The sequence below is a fragment of the Chionomys nivalis genome, chromosome 19 (genome assembly GCF_950005125.1).
Source record: "Chionomys nivalis chromosome 19, mChiNiv1.1, whole genome shotgun sequence".
NCBI lineage: Eukaryota > Metazoa > Chordata > Mammalia > Rodentia > Cricetidae > Chionomys > Chionomys nivalis.
The window spans coordinates 20019244-20046668 of record NC_080104.1 but is presented as its reverse complement, the minus strand read 5'-3'; the positions used below and the strand labels follow the sequence as shown (position 1 = coordinate 20046668).

The 27425-nt window shown below is 38.2% G+C and overlaps 1 protein-coding gene across 3 annotated transcripts in view; it reads left to right on the top strand.

Moving 5' to 3' along the window:
* Kcnq5 (potassium voltage-gated channel subfamily Q member 5) overlaps window positions 1–27425 on the top strand; it is a 516987-nt gene that overhangs the window by 331525 nt on the left and 158037 nt on the right. For all 3 annotated transcript variants that reach the window (XM_057794704.1, XM_057794703.1, XM_057794702.1), the window contains exon 2: window positions 8269–8359. In XM_057794704.1, coding sequence (XP_057650687.1) covers window positions 8269–8359 — 91 coding nt within the window. The remainder of the gene's footprint in view (window positions 1–8268; window positions 8360–27425) is intronic.

The window sequence follows — 27425 nt, the reverse complement described above, 5'->3', positions numbered from 1 at the left end:
CACACATACAAACATACACACACAGAGATACACACACAATTCAAATAATGGGGTGACGTTTTACAATAATAAAGCCTTGTTTTATTTTCTTTCTGAAGATAATTCCAATGAACTTTTAAATTAGCCTACGTGGTATTTTGTGAGGAATTAAAGATAGGACTAGAGAAGAAATATTCTGTGACTGCGTGTCACCATTACTATGGTCACAGACAAATCAAAGCTCTTCAAATCCTAACTGGGTCCTTCTTTTCCACTGATGACATCATACGTTTTCAAACTTAAGCCGTTTAAAAAAACTGTGAAAAGAGAAACTGAAAATATAAAATGGTTTTAAATGTTGGTTACTTGTGAATTCGTATTTCTGGCCCAATATTTACTTTACTATAAAAGATTGAAATTCTTGTGAGTGATAATGAGTGGTTTTAATTAATAATCTTTAATAATCCTGTAGAAATTTAATGGCCTCCAAATTCTCAGAGAGAGAGAAACATTCTGATAATCAAAACGCAAGTAAGGAAAAACAAGTAGGGTGTACTCTGCATACCAATAAGCTCAACGGCAATCCCTAGAAATACTTCAGATAGAATATTAAGCAATATTTTATAATAAATTCAGAAGAGTAACTGTGATTACTAGAAAGTAACACAAATTTGCCAAGAGCAAGAACATTATATTATGCTTATTTTTCAGTTGGATAGGGTAACCAGCTTGCTGTGACAGAGTCACAGAGTAGATAAAATGTCTTGATTTCAGCAAAGCATTGTAAAGTGCTTTATAATGTGCTTAAGGAATAGAAAGAGAAATTTTGACAGGATGACAGGACCCTTCATAGACCGTGTCCCTGGGAAAAGCTCCCCAGAGACAAACAGCATTGAAAGTAAAATCCCGAAGACAACGTCGGGCACTTGAAGGTTCTGAGAAAATGGAGTTGGCAGGTCTTGCTAAGGATAAATGAACTGAGATTAACATAATAATATAGAGAGTAATAAATGTGAAGACTTTTGAATGCAAGTGAGCAAAGCCTCTTCATTTGAATTTGCTTTAAATTTGAGCCCGTGTACTTGATTCTCAACAAAGAATGGAACTCCAGGCTGTACTAACAATCTCATTTCAAAGAGTGGTGATAGATGAAAACATAGCTTCATCACTCGCATCTTTAGTCATTTGGTTGAGCTTGCCCTGAATCATGCAGAAAAGAGCTGAGGCTATTGAGTGGGTGTATGTATGTGTGTGCGCGTGTGTGCAAATGGATAAAAGCAATAAGAGGTCTATCTTCCTGCTGAAACCAAAAGCCTTTGGGAGCACAAACTTAGAATTTAGAGTACGATGTCTCTGAGCATCACAGACAGGAACAATGCAGAGGAGATCAAATGATGATAGGGAAGCACATAGAAGCTGGAAAGGCAGAACAGCCGTGGGCATGTGCATCCTTGGTAGTAACTGAATGGACCATGATTAGCGTGAGTTTCAATTTCACATCTGAGCATCCTTGCAACCAAAGCCATAATGCGAGCATATTCAAAGATACCTGGCTTTGCCATTTTTTTTTCCAGAAGCAAGATAGATAGATATCTTTTGCAATAAAATACTGGGATGCTTCCAGAAAACAATACAATGTGAAATACTGGGAAACTCTCAAAATGTTGGTTGAACGGTCATTATTCTTTTTCAAGGAAGAAGCAGAAAATCAAAGATGGTTTACAAAAAGTAATTACATTAAGGACCAGTATGGATGTACTGTCAGGACGCAGGTCAGTAGGGTTCAGATTCACTCCAGGTTCTGTGTTGTGGCAGCAAAGAGACAGGAACTAAAGTGTGCTTAAGATAGTCCTTTTGAAATCAGAGTTTTGCTATTATCTGGGCAGTGGAAATTTTGAACTTGAGTTTCCTGGCAAAAAAAACAACAGTGGCACTTTTTCATATTGGTAACTAAATGCCAGATCTTTTGCTTACATTGGAGAGTCACACGTTGTCAGAGTCTCACATCAAGGGACACAGGAACAGACTGGGTGTATTTAGGGCATGGTGGTGAGGGAAGTGCAAGATCTGGACATGGGCTCCTATGCAAATCAGACAACCAGTATACTGAGTCAGAAGACTGCTGGCGAAGCCAGGGTAAAACCATCTTTAAGTATATGATGTACTCTCTGGGGGGGAGGGGGGAGGGGTGCACGTATTCTGTAGTTGTGAGCCTGAAGGACCAATGGCAAAGGTTCTCGATGGAGTTGACTCCAGGGAGGAAACTGTTTTCCATGTATAGGAGTTGTCTGTAACAGACCTAAGAGGGCATAAAGTTAGTTCAGGACACTAGAAGGATTCAAAGAGAAACAGATCAAATGTCTTTCACTGATGTTTTAAGATAACGCCAATAGGAAGCGAGAGAGAAGCTTCTGGTCATGCGGTTCACTGGATCATTGAAGCCAGCTTCAGTCTGAGTATGGCCAAGACTGTGTTTACACACAGTCTAGCCTTTGCTCTGATGAAAGGTCTTTGATTGCTTGTGGATCCTTAGACCAAGTTCTCAATCATTTACATTCACAAGAGCCTTGCTCAAATCCCAGCACTCGGGAGGCAGAGGCAGGTGGATCTCTGTGAGTTCAAGCCCAGCCTGGTCTACAAGAGCTAGTTCCAGAACAGGCTCCAAAGCTACAGAGAAACCCTGTCTCGAAAAACCAAAAAAAAAAAAAAAAAAAAAAAAAAAAAAAAAAAAAAAAAAAAAAAAAAGAGCCTTGCTCAGAAATACAGTAAAGAAGCAAAATCCCTATTTCCCAAATCCTCTGATTGCCTTCGAATGCCACATGTAATGTGTAACATCTTATGTTAGAACTTCACAGGTATTATAATGATAATCATATTAGGGTATTAATACATAGGCCTCGATGAACTCACTATGAAGAACACCAAAGTGTTATGTTAAGGTTTTGCTGCCTTGCCGTGAAGGTGGGATGTTCTATGATGAGCCTTCAGTGGGAAACTGTATCTTTCGTGGAAAAATTATATACCAAGGGCATTTCATAAAGCACTAAGTTTATAAAGGGAGATAAACTTAGGATAAAAGTCAACAGTAAGCTTTAACCCCACCTATCTGGTCATGAGGCTTTGATTTATTAGACAGCTCAACCTCCAGGCACATGCATGTTGGCCAGTGGATTGTATAAAGTCAGAAGTACCAGCGAGCATGCTTCAGTTATAATCTGTGATGCACATATAAACATCTTCTATACAATATACTAAAGTGCCTAACTCATCATAGAAATACTTGAAATTATATGAAACATCATAAGTGTGGCTAATTTATTTTATAAATAATTCCTCCAAGTATTTCTCAGCAAAGTGGAGAGTCCACCAAAATATTTACGGAAGAGTACCTTCTGGGTAGATTGACAAAGCCTGTTTGTACCTGCTGAAGCTGCATGAAATGCCAATGTGAGATAAAAGCTCTGTGTCTTGTTTGTGTATTGAATCATTCCTAGTTGTTTATGAATGACTAGAGGGGTGTGTGTGTACGTGTGTGTGTGTGTGTGTGTATGAAAATAACATAACCTGCCGAGGTTCCTCTGGAAAAGTGTCAGCTGAGCTTTTCTGAGTGCTTTATTTGCATGTCATTTTAATTCTAGCTAAGTGCACCTGTTTGTTCTGAAAGTACAGGCTTTGGAATCAGGACATCATTTGTTCAAACAAGAACCTGTGTTTCTTAGCTCAACCTTCTTGCTAAATTAAATCTCAGAAACGGATTCTTAATTAACTAAAAGAAAAAAAAAGTTGATGGCACTTTTCTTAGCTTGACAGAGAAGCCTTGAAACCGATAATATTTACTTTCTCATAAATGCTCTTCTCATCTTAAATAATCAGTGCTTTCCAAAAGGAAGCATGGCATAAAAAATTTGGATAAGCATGGATTTTATCTGAAAAAAATAGAAACACCAGGTAAAATAAAAGCCAAAAGCTGTTATAGAATAATTTTGAAGGAATATGTTCTTCCCGTGGTAGTTTTAAGTCAATCATTAAGGTTACCTTGGCAAGTTGTTGATAGCTACTGAATAAGGCCATCTTCCTGTTTGTGGTCCTTCATTCCTAACCTTTCACCATAAGAATTTTAATCCTTTGTATGGGTATATCATGAATATATCAGTAGACTAATGAAGCCTATAAGCCCTTTATCAGAATGTTCTTAAATGCATAAAATACACATAATTACAAAAGATAAAATTATGTTGAAATCGAAGGGTTGAAGTATCAAACATGCTTATAATATATCAAGGTATATTCTTTATATTAATGTATTAAAAATGGTCCGTACCTAGGGTCTAATAAATGCCATAATTGTAAAATAATGATTAGGAAAATCACTATTCAAGATGAAACAATCGTGATTTCTTTATCTCTGATATAAAATATGATATGAAAATATCTGTAATTTCTAAGTAACAAAGTCATGAAGAGGACTGCTGATTCCATCATAGTGAAAACTAAAGTCAGCCTCCATGATCAAACCACCCTAAGTTCTATGTGTAAATTCCTTGGAAACCTGTAGACCTAAACAAGGACACTCAAACAGACAGTGACCCGCCATTGTCTCTTTTATTCAACGTTCAAAAAGATGCAGTGGACCAGAAATATTTGCCCTCTGTTTTGTGAAACAAAAATTAATGGAGTTGTAGCACAGACTGGGTCTAAGTACAGGATTGAGTCTGGCGCTCGGCAAGGTCAAGGTAGATGTTACCAGAAACTCTAAGGACTCCAGTACTGACTGCCTTTATCATTGAATAGCTACTAAACTAAGTAGAGACTCTCCACAGAAATCCTCTCCTAGCTTGCAGTCTTCTCTTGTACTTCCTTCTGGGATGTGTTTCTCTAGTAAATGTACCATGCTGAAACCTCCCCCATCCCCCGAAGATTAACTCAAACATCAACTCTGCCTTTCATTACCATCTGTGTGTACACCTTGTACACTTCCCTGTGTGTAGAAATTTAGAAATTCCTATAGGTAGAGACTCCTCAGTTGATCAGAGAACACAGCAATCTTGGCATGATGTGTTTCCAAATAATCAGAATATTCAATATTTATTTTCTGCTGAACTGAAATGACAGATTTATGGGATTGCCCCTACTGAATCTTTTCCAATACCAGATGACCGAGCCTGCAGGTGTTCACTATCTCCCCATTGCTGATGAATTAGTGACGTCTAAGCACATGCTTGCATCTCACCTTGCTTCATACAGTCCCGTGCACTAGAGTATTCCTACTCCCCAGCCAATCTGCTCACTAGCTCCATCTATACCTTCAGAACTGTTTGATCAGTATCTTCTCCACAAAGTCTCCTTTATCCCAGGTTCAGTCCCACAGACATGCAACCTCTGTGTTCTCATGAAGACCCACAATTAAAATAGTGTCCAACTGTGTTCCATGCTTGCTTATCTTCATCATGAAATTTGAAATAATTGTAAACAACTAGCCCCTTATCTTCAGTTTGCACTGGAAGTCACAAATTGCGCAATCCACGTTGCCTAAACCTTCTTCTCCATTATGATCCTATGTACCTATATTTTCCTACCACTGCAGTTAGTACTCATAGATTTAATCATGTTTATTTCTGTTTACTGTTTTGGGCACCTTAATAAACCTACATTGTCAAAAATGGTTCAAGAGCCGGGCAGTGGTGGCGCACACCTTTAATCCCAGCACTCGGGAGGCAGAGGCAGGCGAATCTCTGTGAGTTCAAGGCCAGCCTGGTCTACAAGAGCTAGTTCCAGGACAGGCACCAAAGCTACAGAGAAACCCTGTCTTGAAAAACCAAAAAAAAAAAAAAAATGGTTCAAAGAATTTACCTTGTTTATTGTGATATCCCCATGACTCTACCTATCACTACATACTCAATATTTGCTGGTTGGATAAATGGATAAAAGTACTAAAGGAAAAAAGAAGGAATGAACTAATGAACGTGCTTGACCATCCTAGCCTTGGGCAGCTAGAGCATGGAGGTATTTTGCTTGTAGCCTTAAACTAGGTATCTCCAGTGATGACAGAATGCTGGCACAAAAGCTATCCAATATTAGAAAAGAAGGTAGCTGTGTTAGTCAGCTTTCTTACTACTGTAACAGATGCCTGACACAAAGGACATTAAGGGAGACCTTTGTCTGTCCCACAGTTTCAAGGTTTTCATTCCAGCACAATAAGAAAAATTATCAATCACAAGTCAGGAAACATTCTCTAAGAAGCCAGGTAGCAAATATTTCATTCTTGCATGTACTGAGTCTTTTTCTGTCCTGCCAGCCAGTTCCCAAATAATGACATGGAGACTTCTTATTAATTGTGAAAGCTCGGTCTATAGCTTAGGATTGTTCCTAACTAGCTCTTATAACTTACATCCATTTATATTAATCTACATTCTATCACAGGATGCTACCTCTCTCCCATCTTGCACCTCCTGTTTCCTTTCCATGTCTTCTATCTTCACCCACATTCCTAGATTCCTCCTCCTCCTCCTTCTTTCTTTCCCTGGAAATTCTGCCTGTACTCCCTGCCCAGCCACTGGCTGTTCAGCTTTTCATTACACCAATCACAGCAATACATCTTCACACAAACATCCCACAACACTTGCAGTTCATTCTGACTGTTATAACTACTTTGTTTTCCACTTTTAATATGAAAGCTGACATACACAACATGTCAGTGACAATAAAACCTTATTTATAAAAATAATCATAAGTGGTATATCTGCAATGCAACCCCTGTATCCAAGACTCTGGGACCATTGTGGAAGAAGGAGCAGAAGGTTTGTATAAACCAGAGTACCAGCACACCTGCTGCTGGGTGGTGTCTGAAGAGTGCTGAATGGTGAAAGGCATGCTGTGCCCATTAGATCTCAACAACTTGGTTGCCTAAACAAGTCCTGAAAAATGACAATGACAGTCAATATACCAGTGTTTCACAAGGCCAACTGTCACATGAAAAACTATAGGCAGTCAGTGGCTGCTGATGGAGAGGAAATACATTTTCTCTAGGGGCTAACTCCCCGATAGGTTATCCAGTCCCAAGTAGTCTGCCCCTAATACATATGCATATGAGCAACAATGAATGGGTTCAGTGGGTTTTATGTATTTACACATATACATGATATATGTCATATACATTTACAGAATAAAAGGTCATGGATTTGAGAGGAATTGGGACCAACATAGGAAGTGTTAAAGGGGGAAAGTGGGGTTGGAAATGATGTAAATACACATAGATGAAATTTTCAACAATTTAATAAGCATTAAAGCCTGTTTCTCAGTCCATATTTAATCAATCCCTGATAATTATCAAGGCACTGTGAGTCTAGGATGGTAAAGGGACTTGTAAATCTTTTGGGTACAAGCTATGAGGAGGTAGAGTTTAATTCCTCTGAAATCAGGAAGACCTTATTATAGGAATTTTCTGGACACAAGTAATGGTGAGATCTAGTCTACAGCACTTCACTCGGGTTCTGATTTATTTTGATAGCCTGGCTTTCAACTCCAACTTTGAACAGACTTCCCTTTTATTTGAGATTTTCTGTGGGCGCTCAGCCCCCATCCATAGCCCTGCCTTGACCCTAGAAGTTTCGTATTCATAGAAACATCATTGAAGTAACTAAAAGAAAGTACTTGCTCATTACTTCTGATCCCTGCCATTAAATTGTGAGTAGCCAGAGTTGCAAGTCCTTTCCTCTAGCTATTTGGCTGCAAAGAGCAACAATGTGCACAGGTGGCAGAGAAAAATTACCTTCTCCCCCCTGCTATTCCTATCAATATAAAGAAATTACAAATTAGAGTCCATAAGTACTATCAGACTCTGGCAGTGTGTGCTCAGCTTAGCAATAATAGTGTACAATGCCTCATGATTTACAGACTTGACAAATACAAAAGTGTGTTCTGCTTTTTAGAGTGGCCGCAATAGACATCTCCAGAACAAAGAGCAATGCCCACTCTTCAATCCTGCTTGGGGTTCCTTTTAGAGAGGAGTTGTGTGGGAAATTTACAGATTCCTGAACGTTACCATTTAAATACAGCATCAAACAACACAACCACACAACACACAGCACAGCACAAACAATCTTGTCTTTGTCAGTAAAGTTACAGAAAAAGAGAAAAACCCTCTTATAGTAAATATCGTACTGCACTCTGGTATTTAAAATGCTCAGTAATTATTTAGCTCATTCCTGTTCAAGTGGATCTGGTGCTTTATTTGCTTTGTGAGGATTCTGCGTGATTCTCATCAAACTTCTCTTTTCTGTTATTTTGCAGTTTTCTCCTTGTATTTGGTTGCTTGATATTGTCAGTGTTTTCTACCATCCCCGAGCACACAAAATTGGCTTCAAGTTGCCTCTTAATTCTGGTAAGTGAATCATATATCTTTATAAATGTATCTGTATATACGTGAATATGCATACAGTTTCTGTGATGTAACAACTGTGTATAATATTTATGCTATGCACTTTATCCTATATGTTATCCAGAAAGATTGTCACTGCAAAACATGAAACTATGAAAGAATCATTGAATGTAACCATTAGTCAAATGGGAAACCCTTGCAGAAATATTCAGGATTCTAATAGACGACAATACCATGTCCTGCAGGTACATCTTGAGAGGAAGGCTGCATTTAAAGGCAGCTTTGATTATGTTTGCCTCTGCTAATAAACAATTATAAAATAATCAGCATTCATGTGATTTCTCATTATTGCTGAAGGCGATACAGGGTAGAAAGCATTTTCCAATAACTGAATTTAGCAGTAGCTAAGTATAATTACCTAAAAAAAAAAAACTGTGTGCATGTAGCTCCTCATAGGAAAACAGAAGTCTCTTTATGCTTTTTTCAGCTAACAGACTGTATTATGAGCTCGCTGCTAATGTAGTTACCTGGTGAGAAACTGCAGATTTCTCTATTTCTATTATGCTGCCCGTCCTCAACCACACAGAATTATCCAATTCTCTTTAAAATGGAAAAAGACCCCAAGATATTTTAGTCTGAGTTATTCTAAGCCTTTTAAACTCTTGTAGTTTCTATTACAATGAACCCATAGCACTTCATGCTCCAATCACATCTGATTGAAAGTTTGGTTCATTTACATCCATTTCAACCTGGCTCACATAGTTCAAAATTATTAGACTTGACATCCTCAGAATGAGCTGGAACGACTCAATTCTGTAAAGCACAGCGCAACAGAGGAAGGAGGGGAGATGGGTAAACTAAAAGAGATTGGCTGTGTGTAAGGTTCATTTAATATGCAAAAATTCTATGTCATCAAGGTGGGAGAGGAAAAGCTTCAACTCTTGTCATATGAGAGGAGGCAGATACTCACACGGCATACTTGTGCTTGATGTTGCTAAGACAGCACCAAGTCCTAACGTCTTGTATTGGGGAGCACTCACTTTTGAATCAAGAACAAATCTACTCCATTTTTGTCTCCATAGACATTATGCTCAGTGGTATAGTGCTAATGTTATGACTTCAATTTTCAAACCCAAGGGAGAGAACAGAAAAAGGAAAAGCACTCTGGGGGGTTGTTCCATTGCACAGTTTCCATTTGGGGAGCAAGTAGGCTTTCAGCTTGCTCCACCCCTCTGCTTTTTACAAATGAAACCTGAAGTCTAAGGTTCAGATGATTTTAGGTCCATACAGAACCAAGAATCATAGATTGAAAATGTAAACCTGACCTTCTGATGTAGAACAAAATTAAAAAAAAAAAAAAACCTTGATCAAAGGATTACATGTCTAGAATTATCAGCCTTCAGGAATCCTACAAAAGTGTTTAATTCATAACCGAGTCAAAAATCCAAACCTAATGGGTCATGTTCTCAAAGTCCCTGAACATAGGGATCACTACCATTACTCTGTTTATAAATAGCAAAAAGAAGCCCATGTGGCCCATGTGATTTCAGCCTCTGTAAACCCCGAGATGATTCAAACCTTGACTTTTTAATGATGCTGTCTCATGAACAACTGATTATATTTAGCCACCAGGATATATTTTAATAAATAGAGATGTTGGTGTTTTAATCATTTTTATGAGGCTGAAGGCTGAACCTGGAGCATCATTCATGCTAGGCAGGTGCTCTACCAGTAGCTAGCCACCCAGCCCCAGCCTTGTCAGTCTTAATGTCTTCAGATTTGCCAAAGCAAAACAAAGTGCTTCTTCAGGTGAGCCTTCATTTTGAGCAGTGACCTCGTGCTGAAGACAGATGTTTCAGAAGGTTACTGCTATGTGGTGTTCAGTGGGGAAAGGATTTATTAATTTTCCTATTTGGGGTCTATAGCATTACATTTTCAGGGTGTCAGTTGTAAAACTAAAGTGTGTTCTAAATACAGACCAGCCTAGAAATAAGTAGAGTATTGCAAAGCTAAGAGTCAGTGCTGTCTCCAAAAACCTTCATTTTATTTTCAAAGGGCAATTAAAATAAAACAATTGTGTTTTTATTTTTATTGGAAATTGATAAATTGTGCACATTTTCATATTTTTCACAATGAATTAATACAGACATTCAATATAAAATATTAGAAAACCTGAGAACCCTTAATGATTTAGAAATCCTCTTGCTATTTTATAAAATGTAGTTTTGAGATGGCTAATCAGATTTCAAAGACTGTCTGCCCTATGAACATTTAATCAAACAGAATTCAAACATGTAATCAAACAGTTCTGTCTGACTGGGGTTTTGTTGATTTCTTGGTTGGTTGGCTTACTGACTGACTGGCTGGCTAGCTGGCCGACTGGCTGACTGGCTGGCCGGCTGGCTGGTTGACTGGTTTGTTGGCTAGGTGGCTAGCTGATTGGTTGGTTGACTGGCTAGCTGGCTGACTGGCTGACTGGCTGGCTGGCTGGTTGATTGGCTGGCTGATTTTAGCTGCCAACAAAGAGAATACCTAAAACTTTTTTATTCCGATACTAATAAGAATATCTATTGAAACATAGACAAAATTTTATAGTAAATTACTCATTTTATCAAACAGGGTCTAGCTATATACCTTGAACTGTCTTAAGCAATTCTCCTGCTTCAGTCTCCTAGTAGCTTGTATTATAGATCAATGCCACCATGTTCAAATAATGTGATATTTAATCCTTTGGTGTACATAGTTGGTGCACAGACATAATGCTAAAGGAATATTTATAATTAATATAAATAATGAATCGGTTTATATGTTTTGTCATAACTCTATTTCTTTTAGATTTTCTTGAAATTTGGTAAGGGATTTTCTATAACTCTTGTAAAAATAATAACACACACTGCTGACAAACTTGGCCTTAAACAGACGTATTAGAGGAGTCTTGTATACTCTATTTCCCCTTTCTGGTTCGACTGAGATCACAGTGTAAAGCATATAGATCATTACATGGATATTGTCTTGCTCACTGTCTAGGACCCCATGAAGAGTCTCGCTCTTCATCCCATGACCCAAAGAGAACACTCCAATACGTCATCCACAATTGTACTTCCAGGATTAGCCATACAACTTGAGCATGTTCCTATGGAAACCACAAAAAGGTAGCTATAGAATGGAGGACATGCAAAGGGAGTTTGAAACACTTCACCGCCAAATAAAAGTTATTGAAACACTAGTGGAGAAAATCATGTGGGAAACGAGGGACCCAGAAAATGCAGTGTATGTAAGACATAGAATTATGTAAAAAAAGCAGATGTTCGCTAATCACTAATTTTTTAACTACAAATGGGTCAGTATTACTAGGAAAAATACAGTTTTGCAGAAAAGAGTTTTACACATGTACCGGCTGCAAGACACTCCTTTAGATCAAAGACAGAAATATTTCAATAATAAAAGGATCAGAAAGGCATACAGATGCAAATAGTTACTGAAAGAGAAGAGAAGTAGATACAGTAGATGGGATAGATGAAATATATTTCAAAGCAAAATAGGGTTATATAAAAATGGAAATATTTTGAAGAAAGGACATTATATAAAGGTTCAAAGTTTCATTATAAAAATATAAATTTTCATCACATAAAGGCCTGGATACAGCAAAGAAAGAAAGTGTAAATTTAAAACCATATATCTAATAACTGACTACAAAATACATCAAGTAAAGCTGGTAACATTGGAGAAAAACACTGGGAAGAAGAAAGAGAAGGAAACCTGACATAGTGCAACAATAAGACAACTAGATCCTACAGGCATACACAAAACACTCTATCCGAGAGCAAAACCTTGTTCTCGAGTGCACGTGGGGCATTTTTCATGACAGACACATGTTAGCTTACAAATTAGGTTTCAGTAGATTTTAAAAGATAGATATTAGAGAAAGAAAGAGTCTTCTCTTTCCATGACAGAATGAATTTTAAATCCAGTACAGGAAACAACAATGGAATGTTCACAAATCTGTGGAAAAGAAGCAATATACTCAAACAATGAGTGGAGTAAAGAAGAAATCATAGAGATGAATGAAATGAAACACAACTTATCAAAGCTCGTAGGACACAGTGAAAGCAGGGCTGAGAAGCAGCCTTAAAAGGAACATATGTACCACACTCCTTTCTCTCTAAGGCTTGGGGAATTGTTGTATTAGAAGGGATTGAAAAGGTAAAGAGCCCAAGGTGATGGTTGCCAACAAGGAAACAGCATCTTTGGATACAACAGAGTCATTGCCCATGCAAACTCACAGTGGTCATGATGCCATGCACAAAACCTGAACAAGCAGCCAGACACTGATCTGAGTATAGCATACTGTCACTAGGAGTCAACTTATTACTACATCCCTTTAGCATAACAATAATATTTGGTTTTCTCCTAGGTCCATGGGGTGTCCTGTCTCAGGTTCTAGATCACCCAAGTAGTGTTGGGCATGAATTCCATCTCACAGAGTGGCCCTTAAATCTAGTGATATCATGAATGGTTGTTCCCACAGCTTTTCAACTGTCACCCTAGAACATCTTATAGGCAGGTGACCATTGTATGTCAAAGGTCTTGCCCGCTCAGTTGGTGTTTACTTTTCTCCTCTGGTAATGTACTGAGTGTAGTTTTTTTTTTCTTTTTAACTCTTTGTGTGCCTGTCGCCCAGCTCCCAAATAAATACATGGATATTTATTCTTGCTTAGGAATGCCTGGCCTTAGCTTGGCTTGTTTCTACTCATCTTTTCTAACGCAAATCACCCTCTCTTTAACTACATTTGGCCTCTGAGCTTTTTACTTTTCTGTATTCCATATATCTTCTTTCCTTCTTTCTCCATGGCTGGCTGTGTGGCTGAGTGGCTGGACCCTGGAATCCTCCTCTTTTTTTTCGCTCCTCACTCTCTTCCCTAGATTTCTCTTACTTGTTCTTTCTGCATACCAGCCCTGCCTATTCTTTCTCCAGCTCTTTATTATTGCCTAGCTCTTTATTAGAACAATCAGGTGTTTTAGGCAGGCAAAGTAACACAGCTTCACAGAGTTAAACAAATGCAATATAAAAGAATGCAATACATCTTTGCTTCACTAAACAAATATTCCACAGTATAAACAGATGTAACACATCTTAAACTCTATTCCACAGCAACAGAGTACCTTCCAGTATCATGAACTGTAGTCAGTGGTGGGTGAAAGCTCTCTGTAGGCACTAGCTCAGCTTTTTCACATTCAGTGAGTTGTAGAAATGTTGTATACAACAATAAGACCTTACCAACAGTTTGTGGAGAACAACAAATACTCTTGGCAATAGCCTGGGTTGTTTGGGTGTTTCCATAGGGCCCATTGTGCCAACAACTCAATTAGATGGAACCCATTCCTGGCACTGGAAGTTTCATTTGATCGCAAGAAGTGTCTTACTGGGACTTTGCTTCCCCTATTATTTGGTGATTATATTTTGATTTCCTTCATATATGTTTTTCTCATATATTTTAGGAGATTTCTACTATAGTAGGTTTCTATGCAACTCCTCAAACGACCCTTGGTTTTAACTGTCTCTCCCTGTATTCTCATTTTAACACCTTTTCTCTTATTCTCCATTTAATCCTCTGATTCCAGTCCCCAACCCCAATATATCCATAACTATATATTCTATTTCCCATTTCTAAGGAGATCCTTCCCTCCTCCTATTCCCTTACAGTGTACCTAACTTCTGTGAATATATGAATTGTAGTCTGCTTATCAAACACTCAACAGCTAGCATCCACATATAAGTGAATACATAACATATTTGTCTTTTGGGGGCCTGAGTTACCTCACTCAATAGGATATTTTAGATCCATCCACTTACCTGCTAATTTCATAATTTCATTTTGTGACATCTGAATAGTATTCCATTGCATAAATGTGGTATGAGACAAACGTCTATATTCTGTCAATTATATTTTAAATAAATGCTGATTGGCCAGTAGCCAGGCAGGAAGTATAGGCAGAACAACCAGACAGGAAGTAGACATGGGTCAATAAGAACAGGAGAATTCTGGGAAAGAGGAAGTTCTCTCTGCAGTTGTGAGCCTGCCACAGAAGAAGCAAGATGTAACTGCCTCACTGAAAAAGGTACCGAGCCATGTGGCTAACATAGACAAGAATAATGGACTAATATACATTATAAGAGTTAATATGAAGCCTGAGCTAATGGACCAATCAGTTTACAGTTAATGTAGACCTCTGTGTGATTTCTTTGGGACTTAATGAGTGCGGGAATTGGGCAGGACAGAAACCTCCAACAACATAAATGTACCACATTTTCTTTATCCATTCATTTGTTCACAGAAACTTAAGGTCTTTCTAATTTCTGGCCAGAGCAATAAATTGAGCAACAAGAAAACATGTTGGACAATTGCCTCTGTAGTAGGTGTAGTAGGGTGTAGAGTCCTTTGGGTACATGCTCAAGACTGGTATGGCTGGATCTTGAGATAGAGCTAGCCCTAGCTTCAAAGTTACCACCACACTGATATCCATAGTGGCTACACAACTTTACACTCCCTCCAACAATGGATGAGTGTTCCCCTTACTCCACATCATCTGCATGGAGTTGTCATTTGTTTTATTGCTCTTGGCCATAATGACAGGTATAAAACAGAATCTCAAAGTAGTTTTAATTTGCATTTCCTCAATGGTTAAGGATGTAGAAGATTTCTTTAAGTGTTTCTCAGCCATTTGTTTTTCATCTTTTGAAAACTCTTTGTTTAGGTTCTTTGATGTGTCCTCCCTCTAGTGATAAGGTTTATGACTCTACAGCATATATGTTTCTGTTTGCATAAATTTCAAGGCAAATTAAAAGTGATGTTAATTCTCTATATTTTAAATTTTCAATAAACCTGAAATGGAGGTGTAGCATATCAACACTGTTTGTTTGGCTCTTTGATTCCTTATATAAAGAAACAAACAAGAAAAGATCTTCCAATGGGCGTATCCCTCTTCTCGGTTTTACCATTTGTTAAATTAGTCATAAATGGGGCTAAATGAATGTCAAGTACAAAACAAGCCATGATTTCAACCTAGACTTTACCAACTTAAAGCCACCAAGTAAAATGCCCGTTGTCTTCAAGTACCCAGATGACTCTCATTTTCTTCCTTCTTTCAAGACTACCCAATGTGTTTGCCACATCCCAGTGAAGTTTAATGTTCAAGGCCTCTCTGTAGTGCCAAAAATGCCAAGCGCTATTCATCACACTTTTCCCTATCATCGGTGATTTCACTTTCTTGTAAAGAGATCCACTTACAAAATTATCACAAATGGCTATATCAGCTACAAACTATTTTGCAATAGAACATCAGATCTGTGGAGTAATCAATAGTACTTTTTCACCTTCTAGCCCCAGTTCTCTTTGTTTTTTGGGGGGGTGCGCTTATTTGTTAGGTTATTGAAGTGAACGTTCCTATTTCCAGATAAGACTGTGATAGAGAGCATTATTTTGTTTTATTTATTTTGTTAGCCTGGGGTTATATGTTTTAACATACATTTCCCCTCTTCTTGAGAACAATACTATTTTAAAATATATAATGTCCCCCCTTCTAGATTAATTTTAAACTGTTTATTTTAGACTTGTAAATAAGTGTTTCATCACATTTAAAACAGACAGCCTTCAGCTAAATGAACGTGACATATTATTTTTAATTTTTTAATTGAAAATGGTCATCTCTAAAATGAGCTATAAAGGAATACCAGTATCAACATCAGTAAGATAGCACAGACCATCTTGTGTGTTTTCTCAATTACATTCGTGCTTTTTTGTTGACTCTAGACACCAAGTGGACTGTGCCAACCTTCTGGATGCATGCTATAAAAATGGTCTAATGTCCAGATCTTCCCAAAGATCTAAAGGCTTGACCTCTTCTATGCAGATCCTGTGTGTACTTGCTGTTTACCCTTCAGACAGTGAAGCAAACACGGATTCATTGGGGGAGGTGATGCATAGTGATTTAATTCCTAAAATGTGTAAAATCTAAATTAAGCAGATCTAATTATATTCTAAACACACTAGTAACACTAACTATTTAAAGAAACTCTGCAGTGAATCTCTTTACAAAATGAAGAAGCCCTTGGAAAAGCTGATAACAATGTAATTAATCAGTGATATCTATTTCCTTTGTAATTGTGGGAGCATGTGAATTTTTACTCATGTGACTATCCACTGTACATCATAGTATTGAAGAATTAGATACTCTTGCCATTTTCCACCTTCCAGGATTGGTACACAGGCACCAAAACACTGGCCAGTCTGGCAGTGTGAAAAGGTTTTCACAAGAAATTGTATGGATTTTATGTGGGATGAGATTCCATTATTCTTTGCATTGAAACCTTCTGGTACTAATCATTGTGAGAGAAGATAACAGCGTGTAAAGCTAAGAAGAACCCATTCAAGGGTATAAATCATGTAATTGTAACAGAAGTGACAGACTATGAGATGCCAAGCTACCACATATGAGAAATGAGTGATGCTGTCTGTGGATCCTTGCACCCCTGTAATTTACTGAAGAAAGCTCCCAGAATATCCCAACGAACACTGAAAACTGCAATTATTTTCCGGAGCTTTCCTTTCATCGAGGAAACTGAAAGTGAGCGTTAGAATGATTCATGGAGAATAACGGTCCTCATCAATCTGCTGATGACTGAAAAGGCAGGAGTGGTTAAACACCTACACGGGACCATCACTGAGAGATAATAACAGAGTAAGTAAGTTTCCCTGGGAAAGGCAGTTCAGATAGTAGAGGGAAGAGTTGTCGAGTTCAAGCAAATGAAGCCATACCTGGGGAAAAAAAGGCTATTAAGAAAGAAAGAATTTTTTACATTGTGGATCCAAGAAATAATATCTAACCAAACAGCCAAGGCATGTCGCAGAACTTATCTGTAACACAGCCCAGCAAACACTATTAAGAGTATCGAGCTCTCACCAGCAGATGGTCTATGCTTAGCTCCAATTGAGCTCCACAAAAGTACATTCAACTCTGGTAGACAGGGACAGGTAGTACTGTAACTTTACAAGGTTTTAGAAAATAGCAGAATCCAACACCATTAACAATAGAAAGAAAAGGATGTCTCTCACCTCCCTTCTCTCCTAGAATGAACTGTCCCTTTCCCCCGCTATCCTTTCCCCATCTTCTTCACACTATGTCACCTTCATTACTCACTTATACAAGTTTTTAAAGTATGAGATTTATGAGCAAGGCTTTCTCCTTTTATCATTTTTATTTTATACGTATGATTATTTTGTCTGTATGAATGTCTGTGTATCTATCACATGCATGGAAGCTCCTGCAGAAGGGGTCAGATCCCCCTTGTTTGGAACTATGGAAGGTTGTAAATTGACATGTGGGTGCTGGGGATCGAACATGGATCCTCTGAAAGAGCAGCCAGTTCTCTTAACCACTGAGCCATCTTTCCATCTCAAGGATGTCTTTTAAGAACTGGAGGGATTACAATGAATAAAGAGTCACAATCTCTGTCTTCACGGAGAGTCTCTTTTTGTGTGGAAGATGTAGAGTGAACAAATAAATAAACTGATGTTTTCAGAATAATTTCAGGTTCCAGAAATGGCTCAATGATTAAAAGAGCTTGCTGGTCTTTGCAGAAGACTCAAGGTTAGTTTTACATAACTATCTATCCATCTATAATTCCAGGTCCAAGCAATCAGATGCCCTTTTCCAGTCTCTGGGAATACTAGGTATATACCTGGTGACTACGTATACATGCAGGAAATACACTAACACACATGAGGTTTTTTTAAAAAAAGAATTTAATTTTTAAAGGAGAGTCTTGTTTACATACTAAATTCAGACCAGTATAGTAAGGTGTGTGTATGTGTGTACATGTTAAAGACAACAAAGATATATTTCAATAGTATATTTATGTTTATGTTTAGAAAGGTACACTGAGAAGTTAACATGTTATCAGAGAGTTAAATAAGGTGAAGTGACAAGCTACACCACAATATTAGAGAAGAGAACATTCCGGGCAGGTGGACTCTGAAAGCCCCAGATAAGACTGTACTACTTGATGTTATAGAAGGCTGCTTGTTTGTTCCTGGCCACCCAGACTTCCAAAATAAACACACAGAAACCATATTATTTTCAATACTGTTTGACCAATAGCTTAATCGTATTTCTGGCTAACTCATATCTTAAATTAACCCATCTCCATTAATCACTGTATCGCCATGAGGCTATGGCTTACCAGGTAAAGTTCCAGCGTCCCTCACTGGTGGAGATACAGGACTTCTCCCTGACTCCACCTTCTTTCTCCCAGCATTCAGTTTAGTTTTCCCCGCCTAGTTCTGTTCTGCCTTGCTATAGGTCAGTTTCTTTATTCACTAATGGTAATCATAGTGTACAGAATGAGCTTGTAGCACTTGACAGTCGAATTCAGAGCTGAGTTGGGGGGACCTTTAATACAGTGATACCTTCAAGCAAATTATGGTAAACATTTGATCAAAGATGACAAAACTTAAATTTCTATGCGGAAATTATCATAGTGCCATGAATATGGCACACAATGTAAGACCTGCCTAAGAATGAACCGAGCAGGCGGGTTATGGACTGCAGACTATTTAGAAGGCCACCGAAGTAATTCATTAGAAAGCAGTGTAGATCTAAACTCAAATGTAGCATGTGTGAACTCAAAGGAAGGGATGCCCTGAAGAACTTATGCAGTTTAGAGGTCACAGTAAAACTCCAAATTCTGTATAACATGCTTGGATTTTTCTTGAAAGTCTGTGGAAGCTTTCCTCCTCAGAACTAGGGTATCTTGACTCTTTGGCTACCACACAGCTGCCAATAGCTTGTCTCCTGCCACATATTTCATCTGTGATTCTTTGCTCATTGCCTATCTGGTTTGCCTTCTTGCTCTTATTGATCTATGTAACCAACTCCAGATTTCCCAAATACAATTAAGACATTGCTCTAGCTTAGGAGAATTACTATCTTTACCTTGTTACTATGCACAGTGACTCCTGCTCTAGCAAGAAAAAAAAAAGAAAGGAAGGAAGGAAGGAAGGAAGGAAGGAAGGAAGGAAGAAAGAAAGAAAGAAAGAAAGAAAGAAAGAAAGAAAGAAAGAAAGAAAGAAAGAAAGAAAGAAGCTCAACAGCATGAATTTATAGACAATGAATGGTAAAGAATGGATGGGATAAATGCTTTTACTTGTCAACTTTTTAAATCCCCACTATAAGCAAATCTACATAAGTAAATACTCTTGTCTCATCTTTTCTTCAAAAGATCACACTGAAATCATGGCAAATCATTTTGAATTTAACACTACTATGTGACTATATCAGATATTAGTTTGGTGCCATATAAAACCAAAGTAGAAACAAACAAACAAACAAACAAAATCCCACCTTTCCCTTTGTAGACATGTGTCAGAACCTCTGTGAAGGTAAGGAGATACACCTTGTGGATTCAGAGGAGATTAGAAAAAAACTTTCCACGCTGTAAGTGGCAGTTTGACAAACAACCTTCCAGTCTAGGTTCAATGAAAATACTGTAGGTCTGGTTTCCTCTGCCTTGTAAATCAGAATGAATCTGAAGAGCCTTTACTGGAAAACAGAGAATGGAAAAGACACCCAGGCCTCCAGCCATGACTCTCTCATAGATATTTGAGAGAGATGCTGGACCACAACATTTAAACAACTTTAAAAATTCCTCATGGGAAAGGAGCCTTAACAAAGCAGTGGACAGCATAGATGGTGACAGCCTTTGAGGAAGATGGCAGGGTGGGAAGTGGGAGCACTATCTTTATGCTACAAAGTACGAGGGAGGACTCACTTGGTTCTCATTACCATCGCCTGCTCTCCTGATCATAATTCTGAAAATAAGTTGGAATCAAGTACAAATCAACATTAGATATAACCTTAAGCAAAAAGGCCACTCTAACATAAATCACTGGGGTCTAATGTCTATTGAGCATTCCTGATCTTAATGGTTATAAAGATGGGATGACTAATTGCACATCCATGACTCTGGAAGGTTCTCTGGCCTCAGCTAGTCAACTCATATGTTTCTTTCATCAAGCTACCCACTATCTGGTCTTGGCCTGTGTCTCACAACAGTAGTGAATTGGAAGCCCAGGGTCACTGTAGCTAGGCAATGAATGAATGACAGGCATACACTAACTTAGGAGAATGAGTTTACGATGTGGTCAGGAGTTGGGATTAGAACCTAGAAAAGAGCCATGAAGAGTTCCAGGCTGAAACTGAGAATTGTGAACCTTCCACTGGGTCATCAGGAGGCCCAGCACTGTAAGGACAAACATTTCCTTGGGTCACTCTTTCAGACCAGAGGGTTGTTGAAAATCTTAGATACTCACTGATTCGTGCATTAATTTGCTTCTTTACAATGTATTCATCAAGCAGCTACTAACTATGCTGTCAGTCAGAGGAGCAGTACACATTATGTCACATCTATATACTGAAATATTCATATAGTCCTTAATAGTCCTTATCCTTAACTGTAATGGTTTTTTATTTATTTGTTTATTTATTTATTTATTTATTCATTTTTTGAGACAGGGTTTCTCTGTGTAACAGCCCTAGCTATCCTGGAACTAGCTCTTGTAGACCAGGCTGGCCTGAAACTCACAGAGATTTGCCTGCCTCTGCCCCTTGAGTGCACGATTAATAAAGGCATGCACCACCCCTGCATGGCTGTGATGGTTCTTTTTGAGGTGTGTGTGTGTGTGTATGTGTGTGTGTGTGTGTGTGTGTGTGTGTGTGTGTGTGTGTGAACTCTTGTCATTTCATATGAAGATCAGAGATCAACCTTGGGCTTCATTCCTCAGTGTCACTATCATATTTATTTTGCTTTCTCCTTTTATCTTTTGTTAGCATAAGTTAATTATATATAACAATGGATTTTATTAGGAAATTTCATATAGATAGATAGATAGATAGATAGATAGATAGATAGATAGATAGATAGATAGATAGAGAGATAGATAGAGAGATAGAGAGATAGATAGAGAGAGAGCATTTTATCATGCTCACCTCAATTACCATCTCTTGTCCTTCAACAATGCCCCTTTTGTTTCTCATCCACGCTCCCTTCTATTTTTAGTCCGTCTACTTGATTGGTTGGTGGGTTGATCAAATGTGGAACCCAATGAGGTTAATTACAGTGCTGATATCATGAACACGTGTGAGTACTATTTATTGTAGCAAGAGCAATTTCTAAGTAGCTACACCACTTAAGAAGCCCCCACCCCCGTCACCAGCAACTATTAACTGTCTATTGGTCTTCAGGGAGGAGTGGTGTCTCATTAACCCCATCTTTAGCAACTGTTAGCTAGAACATCTAGTTCAGAAGGAGCCCTTTCCCCATCCATGACAGAAGGTTGATGCACCCAATCTTGTGCAGGTCTTGTTTAGATAATCACATATGTAAGGAGTTCACAGGCATAAAGCATGCCAGGCCAAGAGAGTGGCACTCCACAACACCCCTCCCCTTTTTCTGGATCATTTTTTTCTTCTGTTGTCTTCTGGGATGTTCCCTTGCCTTAGAGTGGGTTATATAGAATCCCACAACAGCCACTTATTCTCAGCACTGTGATTAGACCCAAGTCTCTGGTATAACTGCTACATACTACAAAAAGAATCTTCTCTGACAAAAACTAATGGCAGCACTAATCTGTGAGTATAAACATACATAGAAGACAATTTGCTCTGTATAATATGTTCATTTAAACAAATTGTAGTAACTTCCCTGCTAGGGCAATTGACCTCCATAGCCACAGGCTTTTGACCGACATGAATTTCTTCACATGGAGTGGTTCTACAAATGAAGTAATTGGTTGCTATCATAACAATCATACCACTGTTGTGCGAGCAGGTGCATCTTGCCTGTGGATTGGTATGGTAGTGTGTAGAGTCCACCACTGAATAAAATTATTTATGATTTTTCTCCCCAAGCATAGCATTTTCCAGTACTATGAAAGCCAGCCTCACTGGGGAAGCTTTAAGCTCAATTCCAGCTTAGTTTGATGTCCTATGATTAAAATTATGATATCTTCAGCAATAAAATCCTTACCATCTAGCTTCCGTTGGCCTCTAAGAGCAATGACGATAGCACGCACTGTTGGTGGGTCTCAAAGTACACCCTGAACAATAGCTTGCAGTAAGATAGGCCATGCCCACCACTGGGATTTCAGTATAATGATTATGGTTTCAGAGAGCATCTTTATCTACTCATGTAGTGTACATCTGCTCAAACTACTTTTATTATTTTATTTTCAAATTAGTCTTTAAAGCAGGAGGTTTCCTTGTAGCTTTTTCATATATCCTTAGTTTGGATTAACCCTCACTTCCTCTTCCTCTTCATTTCCCTGAACTCCCATCCCCACTTAAAAGTTCTACTTACAATATGCTCTCTTTCTGTGGATTCCAAAAGCATGGGTGTTCCTACTATTCTCTCACTTCTGAAGCCTCTTTATTCTCCTCTCATGCCAAGTTACACATGAAAGAGAGTATAGAATGTTATATTGAACTGGATCAGGTTACCTCATTTAATTCAATATTTTGCTCTATTCATTTACCTGCAGATTTCATGGTGTTTTATTTACAGCAGAAACAATTCGTGTGTGTGTGTGTGTGTGTGTGTGTGTGTGTAGTGTTCATTATCCAATCATCAATTGATGGGCATCTAGGTTGATTATATTTCCTAGCTATTGTACATAGAGAAGCAATGAGCATGGATAAGCAAGGATGGCTATGGTAGAGTGGAGTCCCTTGCGGGTAGGCCAAAGAGTGGTTTACCTTGGTTCAGTTTTCAGTTTTTCCATTTTCATGGTGGCTGTACCAATTTATACTGCCAGCAGCAGTCAATGATGGTTCCCATGCCCCACATTCCTGCCAGGATTTGTTAGCCTACGTTTTCTTAATAGCAACCACTTTGACAGGAATGAGATGGGATCTCATTGTGGTTTTAATTCTTATCCATGATGGCTGAGGAGATTGAGCACTTCTAAAAGTATTTCTTGGTCATTTGTATTTCTATTTTTGAGAACTCTCTGCTTCACTCTGTAGCCCATTATTACTGGGTTGTTTTCTTTCTGTTTAATTTTTTAGTTCTTTGTGTGTTTTGTCACATGAATAGCTGAAAAAAATTTTTCTTCAAATCTCTAGTTTGTCATCACTCAATTAGCTGTTTACTTTGTTCTACAGATATTTTTAATTTCATGAAGTTTAATATTTAAGTTGTTGGTCTGATTCTTGAAAGACTGAACTTGTATTCAGAAATTACTTATGTATGCTTTTATCACAAAGTGTTTTTCCAATGTTTTTCCTTTATCAGTTTCAAACTATCAAGATATTTGATCCATTTGGAGTTGAGTTTTCTACATAGTGAGATAGAAGGAGCTCATTGTATTCTTCTATACATAGATATCCAATTTTCCCAGCAATGTTTGCTTAAAATGGTATCTTTTGCTCCAATAAGTATTTGTTGGTATTTTTGTCAAAACTCAGATGGTTGTAGCTAGGTACATGAATTTACATCTGGTCTTCTATTCTGTACCACTGAATTACATACCTGTTATACCAATACCAGGCTAGTGTTTAGTTTTATGAGCCAATGTCTCTCAACTGACAGCTGATCAAGCTGGCTAGTCTAACTAGCAAGGATGCACTGGAGAGCCAGCTGCCTCTGTGTCCCTGTTAAAGAGTCTGCTTGTTCGTCCCAGCTTCCCAAAACCAAAATATTCACACAGAAACCGTATTCATTAAATCACTGCTTGGCCCATTAGCTCTAGCTTCTTTTTTTGTTTGTTTTGTTTTGTTTTATTTTGTTTTGTTTTTCGAGGCAGGGTTTCTCTGTAGCTTTGGAGCCTGTCCTGGCACTAGCTCTTGTAGACCAGGCTGGCCTCGAACTCTCAGAGACCCTCCTGCCTCTGCCTCCTGAGTGCTGGGATTAAAGGCGTGCACCACCACCGCCCGGCTAGCTCTAGCTTCTTATTGGCTAACTTATACATATTAATTTAACCCATTTCTATTAATCTGTGTATTGTCACATGGCTGTGGCTTACCGGCTAATGTTCTGGCATCTGTCTCTGGCAGGGCTACATGGCTTCTCTCTGACTCTGCCTCTTTTTTCCCAGCATTCAGCTTAGTTTTCCCCACTTAGCTCTGTTCCCCTATAGCTCTGCTATAGGCCCAAAGCAGTTCCTTTATTTATCAGTGGTAATCACAGCACACAGAGGGAAATCCCACATCATGTCTGAGCTCTGCAACTGCAAATGTGAACCACCACCATGCCTATCTTTTTTTTTACCTGAATTCTGGATTTTGAACTCAGTTTCTCATATTGTGCAGCAAAGCATCTTACCACATGAGATATCTCCCCTGCCCCACCTTTGTTAGGTCTTACAGGCTTCTTCCTAATTAAACCAAATAGGGAATCTGCAATATTAGCAAATAGTCTGTCTACCACTGTCTTACTCAATATTCTATTGTTATGTAGAGACACCATGACCACAGCAACTCTTATGAAGCAAAACATTTAATTGAGAATGGCTTACAATTAAGATTATCATCATGGTAGGAAGCATGGTAATACACAGGCAGACTTGCTGCTGGAGAGGTAGGTAAGAGTTCTACATCTGACCTGCAGGCAGCAAGAAAAGCAAGTGATCATTGGGCCTGGCTTGATCTTCTGAAACCTGAAAGCCCACCCCCACTGACATACTTCCTCCAACAAAGCCAAACCTACTCCAACAAGGCCACATCTCCTAATCCTTTCAAATATTGCCACTCCCTGTGAGCCTATGGAAGCCATTTTCATTCAAACCACCACAGTAACTTTCCAGCAGTTGTAAATAAGATAATGATGCCAATGCAGCACAGAAATTAGGGGTAATTTTTTTTCCTCAAATTATAAATTAAGTATGAAGCATCAGCCCCTGCCAAAAACAATACTGCTCTAGTTCATTGCTTTATTTTGGATACTTGCTCAATCTGGGAAGTTATGTTTAATGCAATCCTCCCTAGTAATTGTGCAAAAGACATGGACACAGAATGACAATTCCTCCTTTGTGCCAAACAAATACCTCTCTTTCTACTTGTGACTTAAGATATAGTGTTTCATGGCTTCATCACTCTGAAGTCTGCCCACTCTTCCTGATGAGCAATTCCATTAAGCTCTCTTCACCCTCCAATATGTGATGGCCAGAGTTTTTGCAACACTCATTGCTAGGTTTGTATGTATCTTGTTAAAACTATTCTGGTTCTTTTTCAGTAAGACTATAATAATCATTATAGACTGTATGTAGTATGTGAGGACTATGGAAACAAACCTGAACATATCTTTTCTAAGCACATGTATCTCATTGTTTTTCTTAGAGTTCTGGTTTCAGCATTTGGTATGCTTCCAATGCTTTACAGTAATTCTATTTGTGTCATAATCCCTGTCCTGTTGACTGTGAAATCCTCCCTATCCAGGCTTTTCAAGGATGCTAATATTGCCTTGTGTTACTCTGTCTGTTCACGCACACAGTGAATTCTGTTTTGTTTTGTTCTTTCAGAGTAAAAAGATGAATAAAGCAAAGTGATGGTGCCATCCTTATGCCAAGTAAAAAAAGGAAGTGATCAGATGAGATCACGGTTCCAAATATTATTAATCAAAATTAAACTTTCCTAAGTTTCTCTTTCTCAAGCTAAAGTTTTCACACAAACCAATTAATCAAAATTCATATTTTTGGTATTCATAGATGCAATAATAATAATCAAGGAAGGTTATCCATTTGATAGTGGGGTCCATCGAAAGAGTTAAATGGGAAGTGTCTTAGAGGAACCCACGGGAAGAAAGGTAAAAGAAAGGTGGTGGGATTCTATGTTAATTAAAAACGTATTAAAAATAAAATCTGTAGTTTTAATTAGTCTAAATTTTAATGAAGAAAACTTTTAGGATACTTAGATTAAAAGCACAGTACCCAGTAAATAAAGATATATGCCTGAATTAGAATTTTACCCAGGTATAAAGAACATAATCATGACATTTGAGGAAAATTAATAGAACTAGAGATCATTGTACCAAACAAATAAGAGAGTCAGAAAGACAAATACTATATGTTCTCTCTCATAAGCAGAATCTAGGCTCATAGATGTAGGTTTCACATTTATAACGACATGAGAGTTTATCTTCCTGCATTGTTTCAAACAATGTATACATTAACAAACATTATCTTTTCATATACCAAAAAGATATCTGTAAAATAGTGACAAATTAGACCAACTTTACAATTTTGCCAATTTTTTCCTTTCATGTCAAGATTCGAGATTCCAAGGTATCTACAAGTAATACTCTTGTTCTTGTGAAAATGTTGTCATGTTGATGTTCTTATAGCTTTTATTTTGATCTTAATTTGTCTCTCACTCCTCATAGCTAAAAGATATATTCTGAAAATGGTGTAGGAGGTTTTTCTGTCTTTGTGTTGCTTTCATTGGTTGAATAAAGAAACTGCCTTGGCCTTTTGATAGGGCAGAACTTAGATAGGTGGAGTAGCCAGAACTGAATGCTGGGAAGAAGGGCAATGTGGCAGATACCATGAAGCTCCTGTCTGAGACTGACGCTGATTAGAATCTTTCCCAGTAAGCCACGACCTCGTGGTGTTACACAGATTGGTAGAAATAGGTTAAATCAAGATGTGAGAGTTAGCCAATAATAGGCTAGAGATAATGGGCCAGGCAATAATTTAATTAATACAGTTTCTGTGTAGTTATTTCGGGTATAATCTAGCGGGGCAGCTGCAATGAAAAGCAGGTCCAACCCTCCATCAACAGGAAATTTAGCTGCCATCTTGCCAGAAGCTACCATACAATGAGTTGTAGCAATAACACAATCATTCACTATTATAAAAAGACACCAGAGTAGAAAAGTGAACACTTAGGGGAGCAAAAATGAGTAATGGGAGTGGGTATATTTGTATTAAATGACATAATAAAACCCACAATTTTTATAGGTTTTTTTTGTTTGCTTGCTTGTTTGTTTGTGGAGGTTTTTGGTTTTGGGGGTTGGGTTGTT